Source organism: Eschrichtius robustus, chromosome 17, assembly GCF_028021215.1.
Source record: "Eschrichtius robustus isolate mEscRob2 chromosome 17, mEscRob2.pri, whole genome shotgun sequence".
Lineage (NCBI taxonomy): Eukaryota > Metazoa > Chordata > Mammalia > Artiodactyla > Eschrichtiidae > Eschrichtius > Eschrichtius robustus.
In genome coordinates, this window is record NC_090840.1 from 50,115,992 (window position 1) to 50,127,995 (window position 12,004).

General features: G+C 35.7%; 1 protein-coding gene across 1 annotated transcript in view; it reads right to left on the reverse strand.

The window, feature by feature from the left end:
* The window catches only part of RGS22 (regulator of G protein signaling 22), a 168,269-nt gene that overhangs the window by 82,013 nt on the left and 74,252 nt on the right, over nt 1-12,004 (reverse strand). The window contains exons 11-14 of the mRNA XM_068525488.1: nt 10,856-10,989; nt 8,241-8,355; nt 6,667-6,789; nt 5,742-5,843 (exon numbers count right to left, since the gene is read on the reverse strand). Of these exons, the coding sequence (XP_068381589.1) occupies nt 5,742-5,843; nt 6,667-6,789; nt 8,241-8,355; nt 10,856-10,989 (474 nt within the window). The remainder of the gene's footprint in view (nt 1-5,741; nt 5,844-6,666; nt 6,790-8,240; nt 8,356-10,855; nt 10,990-12,004) is intronic.

A 12,004-nucleotide genomic window follows, 5' to 3' on the forward strand; every position in this document is an offset into this window, starting at 1 on the left:
TAAGCCAAGAACTTTCTCCTAATTATCTTTGCATTCACAGAACATTACTTGGCACATACCAGGCTCTCTGTGAATGTTAATTAAGAAGTGAGTAACAAAATATTATAAAATATAGCTTAAAAGGTTGTAATTATATGAAGCATATTTTGATTTAAGTGGTATTTTTAATCTCAGAATAAGTTATAGTATTGGTTGAATGAATAGCTGTTGGTTTAGGAGTTGCTGTTCTTCTATCCTATTTTCTTCAAATTCCTATCTTCTTTCTCCATTAACCAGGCAATTGATAGAACCTTAAGTATTGACTCTAATAATAATAATACCTACTTATTTCATAGAGTGCCCTACATTAAACTACAAAATATTTCCACCTACATTATCTTATGCAGACTTTACAAAGTCCTCTGAGGTAGACGTGATGAACTTTTATACGTAGAGCAGAGAAGGCAAAGTACAGCACTGAAGTAGGTTTTGCACCTCAAGTTTGAGCTTAAGTTTGTTCTCAGCTACGAAACCTTGGCAAAGTTAACATTTCAGAGATCTAGATTCTTTTTTATCTATAAAACATAGGATAAAAATACCTCCCATTCTTACTATGGGTATTAAATTAGAAAATATATGACTGCTTCTTGCAGAGACACCCTTTTTTGGTATGTTGGCAGGCTAGATTACTTGAACCTTTTTCTCTATAAACTGCCTAGAAGTACTGGATAAAGTATAACTAATATCCTTTTAAATGCATAGCTGTGGTAGTAAGGAAAATTACCATGGGTAAAAATTAAGGAGTGTACTGAAAACCAGGGTGCTAAGCATGAGCTGATGATGACACTACCATGGGGTGAATCAAGGATGTGGGTTATAAGAGCCACAGGGTACAGGAGATAAGGCCTTGGACCCTCACAAAGTGAAAATGTAACACTGAGACCCATACGTACACCATGGTCCTTGAAGGGGTACACACAAAGTGAAACATAGAGTGGGAAAAAATGTACATATATACACCTACCAAACCTAGGAAACAAAAAAGAAGCTTGCTTGTCTTGGCTTATACTCTATGTAAAAGAAAAATATCTCCTGAGGATGCACTATCATGAGTTTACCATCATTTGGGTGTGTTTTTCAAGATTACACTTGGCAAATGAGGAAACCCCAAGATGACAAATTAGCATTAAAAATGTGCCTAACAGAAGCACCACAGATAAAAACTTCACTATAAGAGCTCATAATTCAAAATTACAAAGCACACAAGGAAAGAATCCACCATGTCAGCAGAAATAATAAATAGCAGAATTAGTTCTCCCAAGAACTACAAATCATGGAATTATTGGATATTGTAGCAGCCAGACTCTAGGGTGGCACCCATGAACAGTGTCTCCTAGTGTTCATTCCCTTTCATAACCTTCTCCCTCTAAGCGTGGGCATAACGTATGGCTTGCTTCTAACCAACAGAATACAGCAACAGTGATGAGATTTATGTGACTACGTGTACATGATTATGTTACATAAGATGGTAATGCCAGTCTTACTAAGAAACTCCCTCCCTTGCTGGTTTTGGAGAAGCAAGCTGCCATGTTGTGAGCTACCATGTGGAGAGGGCCACATGGCAGAGAGCCGAAGTGGCTGCTAGCTGACAGCTAACAAAAAATGAGTTCTTATTCTGGTGGCCTGCAAGGAACTGAATGCTGCTAACAACCAGGTGAGCACTGAAGCAGACTGTTTTCCAGGTGAGACCCAGATGAGAAACCAGCCCTGGTCAATATCCTGATTTACAGCCTTGTGGAGGACCCAGCAAAGCTGTGCCCAGACTCCTTATCCGTATAAACTGTGAGGTAATAAAGGTGTGTTGTTTAAGCTACAAAGTTATGATAATACCCTTGTGTAGGAATAGATACTTAACACAGCTACAGACTATAAAATATGTTTAAAATGCTTAGAGACATAAAAGGAGAACTAAAAACATGAAGAAAAATAAGACAAAAAGATAAATCACCAAGAAGATTTAAAAAACACAAGTAGAATGTCTAATGATAAAAAAAAGTAATTCCTTAAATGATTTAACTCAATGGATGTGTTAAACAGCAGATTGAAATCTGCTGAAGAAACAAAATATGAACTGGAAAACAGATCAAACAAACTGATCTTGTTCAGTTTTAAAACATATAACACAGATATTACAAGATGGAGAAACTTGAGAGATTAAGAGAGATATGGGATAGACTGAAAAGCACCAACACTGACCAGAGAATCCAGAAAAGAGAAGTAGAAAGACTGAAAGAACTAATGGCTGAGAATTTTCCAGAATTGATGAAAGACATGACTCCTCAGATTCTAGAAGCAACTTAGACCCAAGAAAGATAATTGTAGTAAACACATTGAGGTGACATACAGAACCCCAAAGTCAAAGGGAAGATTGTAAAAGGAATGAGAAAAAACATCCTCCCTCAAGGGAGCAACAGCAGACTCTTCAACAATAGCAATGGAAACCAGAAGACAGTAGAATAATATCTGCAAAGTGCTGAGAGAAAATTGTCCACCTAGAATTCTATATTCAACTGAATGATCAATGAGAGAATAAAATACACATTTTCAGACAAAAAAAATCTGATTTTTACCACTAGTAAATCCTAATGAAAAACCTACTAAAAGCTATTCTTCAGAAATCAAACCCAAAGGAAGGAATGTGATGCAAAAACCAATGGTAAGCAAGAAATTTGTGCGTGATATGTATAGCTGATTCACTTTGTTATAAAGCAAAAACTAACACACCACTGTAAAGCAGTTATACTCCAATAAAGATGTTAAATAAATAAATAAATAAATAAATCTACACAGCATTGATGGTAATAAAAAAAAGAGTTAAGACTACTTACTGGGTATAAAACAAAATTAATATATATATATTCTGAATCACTTTGCTGTACACCCGAAACATTGTAAATAAACTATACTTCAATTAAAAAATGTGTTACCCTGATGTTCAATTCAATAAGGCAAAAATCTCACACTGCTGCAAGAATATCTTTATATTAAATAGCACTCTGTGGTAAAAGTGCTGTGGATTTACCTAGTAATCCTCTTATTCCTCACTTCCATTTCATTCTTATCTACCCTCTCTACTCATTAATTCCTACATTCTCCACATAATTTTTCTCCTAGGCTCTAATTTATACTCTTCTTTTCTCTCTTCCTCCTTCCCACTGATTTTTTATTTTGAACATGTTTGTGTATACATATGTGTAAACATGTATAATACTTATGCATGTATAATACATTTACTAATTTTTTAAAAATCCCAATGTATATGCTTTGGAGAGTGGTAAATTCTAAATGTGTAGTTTTTGTTGGGATACAGTTTGAAAGATTTCTACAAAGATGGAAGAACTTACAAAAGACTGTGGTACCCAGATCCACTTCATTCTACTGTAATGGTCTATCACTGAAGCAAGTATGTAATGTTAAAAAAACAGTAGGACTATCGGCAGAAATCCTAGTTCCAAATCTTGGCAGTGATAGATGGTCCACTGGCAAGTTGTTGCGAGGATCAAAGACTGTATCTCTGCACTCTGGTGGTGTTTCTCTTCCTCCTTGCCAAGACCATTTCATTTGGTTTCTAACTGAACGATTCTATCTGGAAGCTGTGCAATGAAACCTTCAGGATGTGCCCAAGACTGTCGTTCAAACTCTTGGACCACAGTTAGTCATGCTAAATCACTATCACTGACCTCCCATCTACTCTGCCTACAGATATTTCTGCAATACTTCTTGAAGTAGTAAAACTTCAAGGTATGTAATGTGTCGATCAGCATACAGAAAAGCATGTAAGTCTTTTGTAATCAACTCTTGGTCTCCTACCACGCAGCTCATCAGATGTATAAAAACAAAATAAAAATCAAGTTAATGGCAACTTTAACACAGTGCCAGCTGATTATATTCTGCCATTGGCTTGATCAGTCCAAAGATCTGTATTGTACATGTACCCTTGAAGGAAGTTATACAGCATTTCTGTTATAAAGAAACCAATGGTATTTCATATTGTGAAACAAATCTATAGGATCATGGTATTAGAAGCAATTCTTATATCTGGAGGCAGAAATCTTGGATAATTAAAACCTAAACCAATTTAGACAATTGCTCCACTAACCAAAAAATAAAATAACCACGGATGCAAAAAGCAAGCAAGTCAAAAAGATTACATGATTTGCTCTTTTTATTTCCCCCAGTTAAACTAAAACCAATGTCTCCATCACTCCCCTCCCCCCAGACTGTTTTGACTCTTCAAAAGAGAAGCTAGGGAAGGATAAAAAGCTTATAGGCCTCGATAACCCCAAAACAGAATATCTCAGAATAACCAAAACGTGAGTGTATCCTGTTTCACGATCATTTATAGCTAGTTGAATACCATTACAAAGAATTAACATCTGCCAAGCTCAAACAGAATTTCCACTTTTACAAGTGTATGGAAGTATTGTGATTACAACAGCAACAAAAAAACCTACTTAACTGAGTGAGCTGCTGAAGATTTTTAGAGGAGTAAGCCTTGCAGTGGTGAAAACATAATAAAAATAATGGTGGCACTTTAGCAGTCAGAGACAATAGGTTAGGGAAAGAAGGATAAGTAGAGAATTACAGGTAAAGGATTAACAAGCAGAAGAGCCAACTGTGTGGTCTCAGAAAATGGTACTGGCAAATTAGAGATACAGTTTCATGATTTCATGGAGCCAGATCTGGGTTCTGTAGGAACCGAAGCCCTAATTCTCATGGTAAAAAGTACAAAGCTCTGTCAGCTGATTTATAAAACATAGTTATTAATGCCAAAGTCAGGGTGGTGGAGGTAACAGCAAACACCCGGCAGTACTCTCTGATGTCCTGAATAAGATAATAAACAATATGACGAAGCTAATCTCCTCAGCATTGCTCGAGGAAAGGTCCCCTGGAATGGGGTTATTTCAGATTATAAGAACCACTTAAGTGGTCAACAGATATAGAAGTGATTAGCAGTTTCCTAGGCTTGATGACCTCTCTCCATAAAAGATTAGGAGAGCCTAAGAATAAAAACTGAAAAGGTAAGTTAGCTTGAGTCATAATTCTATTCCCTTTCCTTCTCCCCTCAAAAAATGGCTACTCTCTCTTTCTCTTTGCAGAGAATCCTCTGTTCTTCGTCCTCTATTTTGCTTTGGAGAGGTCTTAAGATGTTCTTTCCTCCAACTCTGAGTATCTGTCTTGCATAGCATGTAGCACAGAAGGTCAGGTGATGACACAAGGCCTATGCCACACGGAATCAGTCAACATTCTTTCCCCATCTTTAGACAGGCCAACAGCCTAAGTATCTCCAACAGCTGATTGCTGCAGGAAGCTCAGAGAACATCTTTGGTCAATGCCCCTGCTCCCAATCACTTCAATGATTCATTACAAGTCCTCTCTCAGGGTTCTCTTTTAAATTACTCACAACCAAACTAAAAAGGCATAAATTAGAAAAAAAGATAAGATGTCCTTTGTTGGAAAACAATTAATCGGCAGCAAAGAGAAAATAAGGCATACCAAATAAAATAGATAAAACTGAGAACCCACAAATCAGATTATAAAACAATATTCTGCTGACATTTAAATAAAGTAATTCAATGGCAACAATTTACCTGCTGCCTTTTTGCCCACACTCCCAGATTTCTCTTGTTTGAGGCTGGACACAACTTTTCATTTCTGTGTACTTAGTGCTTCACATTGAACCAACATTATTTACTACTTACTTGAGCTTGCTTGCATACTTTAAAAGGGTGAATTGTTTCTTGGTAGAAAAGCTGATGATAAGCTTGTAGGTCAAACCAAAAGTACACACTGTTCTTCCACAACTGCAGACGGAAAAAGTACATAAATTACTACCACCCAATTATTAAAGCTCTACAAAGCTCTAATTTCAAATAAAAATAATTGTTTAGCTCCTCGGTGTTACTATAAATCAGGTTCAATTTAAGGTGGTTTTATCTTGTATCACAAACTGGCAACATACAAATTATTTATTGGTATTGTCACTGGATCGTTATATTTTTGCATATATGTTTCTCACATAATTGGTCATCAAAATAGTAAGTGTTCTAGTTAATAATTAAAAAGTAATCACGCTATCTCTGGCATGAAACCAAAATCTGAAGGTATTTGGATATATATGGGCAAATGTGTGTTATACCAGAAGCAAACACTACTCTAATAATTGAGCTAGTGAAATACTTTTCATTTGAGCAAAATAAAGACTGTTTGTGACAACTAAAAAACAAGCAAACAAAAAACCTAGAAATAAGTTTGTCACTATTCATTGCAACTGTCATTGTTAGACTTATTAAAAATAAAAAGTAAAGGATTGATAGAAATCAGCACTGAAGTTAATATACATTACACTGAAACAAAGTTATATGAAAATAATCTATTGTTAATAATGCAAGTCAATTCTTGTCTATCTGTATTTTACTTTTCTTTGTAATTTTAGTAGGAAAATGAACCAAAGAGAATTATAATTAAGATATTTAAAATGTTACTAAATACTTAGCATGAGATTTCTTACCAGAGGAGATGGGAATTTTAACATCAAATATGACTACTTGAGCATTAAATTATTTCAATCTCTCATTTTAAATGAAATAAAAGTATAAAATTAGATTTAAAATAATTATCTTCTACCTTGTTCCCTGAGTTCTCACAGAATTTAGTAAAGAAGAATCCAGCTCTATTTTCTACATACAAAGATTGCAACAAATTTTCCATGTGAAATCCTCCCAAGGCACCATCTGCCATGGTTTTAATCTAGATAACAAAACAGAAGTACATTATCCACCCAGAAACATTGTTATTTTTTTATGGCATTGTACAACAACAGGGTTTCATAAATTCTACCAAGCTGTCATTTCCCCACTGGACTATTTTATTTTATTTTTGTACCATATATGTAATTAATGCAGTATGTTTGCATCTGCCTGTCGCACAAGATTCATTTATGGAGCCAACTATAGCAGCAGAGTTCATTCTATTATAAACCAATCTGATTTCAAACTTAATATTAAACTGACTTCCCAACCTCAACTATTTTCACATTTCAGGCACCGTGACACCATTTTAGGAGTCTTCCAAATCTCTGTTGGTGGCCTCTTTCCTACGTATTTACTGTTATTTTAGCCTTGAACTGCTGCTATAACAGCTACAAGAGTTATAGAAAGAAATATCTTCAAGGCCTCTCAGTCATGCTCATTAACTGTCCTTACGGGGTCCCTCTTTGGACAGTCTCACTCCATACAGGTCATGGCCTTCAGAGTGTAAATTGCAGTATAAGTTCTCATAAAACTTTGCTATTTATGGGCTTCTCTGCCAACAGTGCTGGCAAGCCTAACACCGTTTCTGAAACACAGAGAGCTGGCTATTTCTCCAAGCACAAGGGTAACTCTAGAATAAGAAAGGGCGTCCACTATTCACATGAGTTCTTTGCTATTTGTTGTGTGGAATTCAGACTTCTTCTCTGTAATCTTAAGATAACTGTGGAATGGACGATTTAGGGTTTAAGTCAGGTTCTTGCTATCTCTGTTATAGTGTCTCTCTGCCTCTCCCTTTATCCCCCTACTAAACAAATTATGAGGTAAAAATTTAATGTTTTTATGATGTTTAACCATTAGCATTCCAAAGCTAAAAAATCATTATTTGGGTAGGAAATAATACTAAATAGAAGAAAAGGAGAACTGTTTGCTTAGAATAAAATAAATAGTCCAAAATTATATGTAAATGTTCAGCCCATACTAGGACTACGAAGGTTTCTACCTAAAGTATAATTGCTAAAGAATGTGAAATTTTCATTTAGAACTGGTGTATTAAATCCACATTATCAAGGTAACCACACACTGGAAATACTCTGCTTTATAAAAGTTCTAAACATATTTCCAAAACATAACATCGAATATTATGTTTTATAAAATGTTAAAAATTTAATAAAAATCCTAGAGGGTTTTATTTTGTGTCTGAGGTGTGATCATACCAAAACAAGAACATAGCTGTTTTTGAAAACAGTAATCAACAGAGTATACAGCAACATGGTACTACAAAAGGAAATAGAAAGTTTTTGCATAAAAATCCTTTTGCAAGGAAAAAATAAATTTTTTGTTCAGTAAAGAAAAAAGTCATTATGGTAAATCAATAAAAATTCTCTAAATTCAGGGGACATTGAATAGGTTAAATGAGGAATCAAATTACTCAGTTCTCAAAATACTTACCACAGGTTCTTCTGTATAAGTATATCTTCTACCCAGCTGGGGCTTCAGACATTCAGAAATGTCAGTAAAAGATGTTAAACGAATAACTTTGCTGCTTTCTGACATGTGCCTTGACCTAAATTATAGGGATGAGAACTAATTGATCAACAAATATTTTGAGCACCTTTGGTATACATTCACCGAATCTTAGGCGTGCTCCTAAGCATTGTGAGAGAATTAGAAAAAAAAGTATCAGCATCAAGTCCAGCCCTCAAGAGGCAGTTGAGAAAATGAGGTACAGTCATACATAAAGACAACTCAATAAAATAACTGCTGGTTGAATGAATTCGTGAACATACCACAGATGCCAAATGTCTGGGACGGATAATAAAACTACGGGCGTGTAAGAATGAGAAGTCCCTTGGAGCTATATTAGTAATTAAAGAAATGAGCTTTTTCCTGAATAATGGGTGGAAGATAAATTCTGTGTGTGTGGGGGGGGGTGTGTTTAGAGGGGTTCTTCAGATGGGGAGAAGAGTGAACAATGTATGAAGGTAAGTAGGCAAAGTCTTGTTTAAAATGCAGCAAGTTAACCAATTTTCTTAGGTCAAGAGAACACTAACAGCTAAACTACATACCAAACATTGTGCCAAATATAATTCATATGATCATATTTAATCCTCACAACAGGTGGGATTCACAGGGGTTTATATGTGGTAGTTTGAGATGAGATGATGGAAGACTCTGGAGTTAGACTAATAGCTTTCGACATTATCTTTCTATATTTTCTCATCCAGCTCCCTCTCCCACAGACCACTGCAATTATTCCAAACTTCATTTTCCAGCTCCATAACACACGCCTGTTCCAACTCACCAGCCTTCCTCCACTCCAATCCACCAGCAGATTACTCTGCAGGTTCTTCTCAGACAAAATGTAGGTACAACATGTTTCAGTTTCCCCTGCGCCATGTAGCAGACACTATTAATTGACTGGCTAACTCAACACCCATTTCTGACAACATGATTCTATCACCAGCATCACTAAAATACTAAAAAAGCTGACTATTCACTTATCAAGACTCCAGGTAGGCAGGGGTTGTCATGTAACACAGTTATGATTGAGATATAAAATGAAGTCTGCTGGGGAGCTTCTATGAAAGCCTGCTTTCCTGACTACAGGGAGAGAATTAATGGATATTGCCCCTCCTCCTTCTTTATGATTTGAAAGCCTGATGTCAGGCGCTGTAACACCACTGACTATAAAGGAATGGCCGAGAGCATTACAAAGACTTAGGCCACAATACTCCTGATCTGGTGAACCAATACTGGCAGTTGCCTACACTCAGATTTCTTGTTCTGTGAAAAAAATAATTCCATTTGTCTAGGCCATTGTTAGTCAACTTTTCTGTTATTTGCAGCTGAAAGCATTTCAAATTTATCTATCAACAAATATATTCACCTACACCCATCCTTACGTCCTTCCATCCTGTCTCAGGAAGAAGTGTCCTATTTCCTGTCCAAGGTAGCCTCATTGCCTTGGTTACTGAACCCTTCCCTCTCTTCTCCTTTGAAGGGAAAGGTACAGAGAGTAGATGGGTGGTTACCGGGGGTTGGGGGAGGGAAGAGTGAGGAGTGATTGTTAATGAGATGGAGCTTCTTTTTTGGGTGATGAGTTGTTTTGGAATTATATAGCGGTGATGGTTTTACAACTTTGTGAATATACTAAAAGTCACTGAATCGTATACCTGAACATGATTAAAATAGTGAATTTTATGATAGGTAAATTTTATCTCAATAAAGAAGAATAAAAGTGAAGTAATAAATCCTTAAACAAATAATTATCCACCAGCAGACTCCACACCAAAGTTAACACCAAAGGGTATTTCTTCAGGCTGAAGGAAAATAACTCCATTTGAAATAAAGAACAATGAAAAGGGTAAATAGGTGGGCAAATCTAAACGAATTTTTAAAATATACTGTATTAAATAAGTACAATATTATTGAGGGTATTTTGAGTTCTCAAGCTTGAGAAATATTACTGAGCAGGGAAAAGAATTGAAGGGCAATCTCAGAGACGTCTTTTGATTGTACAGCTCATGAGAAGCTAGAGATCATAACTACCACATCTTTAAAATTACCAATCTTAGGCGTTCTACAATTAATTAGAGTATGCATGGGAAATACAACCCTCTAATATCTATCCCTGAAATATAAGAACTCATGTAAAAAAATAAAAGTATTAGTTTTCAATTTCTATTTAATTTTTAAATTCTTCAAAAATCTTACCATTGCAGTTCCAGCCCTGATCCGGGAAGATCCCACATGCCGCGGAGCAACTAAGCCCGTGCACCACAACTACTGAGCCTGAGCTCTGGAGCCCGGGAGCCACAACTACTGAGCCCGCGCACCACAACTACTGAAGCCTGCGCGCCTAGAGCCCGTGCTCCGCAACAAGAGAAGCCACCGCAGTGAGAAGCCCGCGCACTGCAATGAAGAGTAGCCCCTGCTCGTCCCAACTAGAGGAAAGCCCGCGTGCAGCAACAAAGACCCAACGCAGCCAAAAATAAAAAAGTTAAAAAAAAAAAAAAATCTTACCATTGCAGAAAAGCACTTGGGACACAAAAAGCTGCACCTACCCTTTCTTAATCACATCATCCTTAGAAGAAACTGGATTCAAAGACTCACTCTTCCAAGGTTTTTGAATTGCTGTTTTTACTCTAGGTGGTTTCTTGGGAGATTTAGAAAGTTGTGATAATCTGGATTCTTCTTTCTAAAAAGCAGTAAGATAATGAACAAAGTGAAAAATGGGCAAAATGGGGAAAAAAGGACAGAGAATAAAGCATAGCTCTCCAAAAATACCTCAAAATTGTTTTGATCATTAGAGGATTTCTTTCCTCACTCTACCACTTACTATGCTATGTTTGAGAAGGAGGATATTTTTTATTCTCCTTCTCAAACTCCGACTTTCATGCAACCAGCAGGCTGAAATCCCTATACCTATTTAGAGTATTAAAAAAACAAGGCCAAAGGCTTTACATTATTATGAAAAAAGACTCTTTCCTGGAGGAAGAACTTTGTAAAAACTTTATTCTGTAACTGAATAAGTTTTAGTGCTCTGTGTGTGTATGTGTATGTGTGTGTGGTGGGGTAGGGAATGCAGGTAGCAGGGCGGGAAAAGATGTGTGGACACCACTGGTCCATAAGAGACTTATATCTTAACAGAACTATTTCCTTCCATTTTTGGACATTTTATTTTCATGGGTATTCTTCTCATTCTTAAATGTTCTTTACGGTAAAAGTTAATTATTTAAATCTAGAACATGAGATGCTACATACATGAATCAAAAAAATACAAACACCTAAATGTCCAAAGAGAGGAGAAAGAAGCAATTATATATACTTATACATGTATTTATATATATATATATTATATATAAATGTAACATTATATAATACTTAAAAGTAAGGATTATGAAAATTATGGAAAAATACTGATGAAGATGTTAAAAGAAATTATCAGAATCGAAAAATATAAGTATATTACAATTAAAAATTCACAAAAAGCCTAAGAGAAAATAGGTTAATAGTTGTCTACAAGTTGGTGAGATCAGAGTGATTTGTCTCTTCAGTTTCCAAATTTACAGTAGTTTTATTATTTTTATAATTTGAAAAAGAAACAAACTTTTCTTATATGTCAACTTCAATTAGAATGTAATATGTGCTGCTGGAGAGCAAGAAATTTATTTGTGATGCTTTATTATCCAGAACAAACAATAAAATCTTAT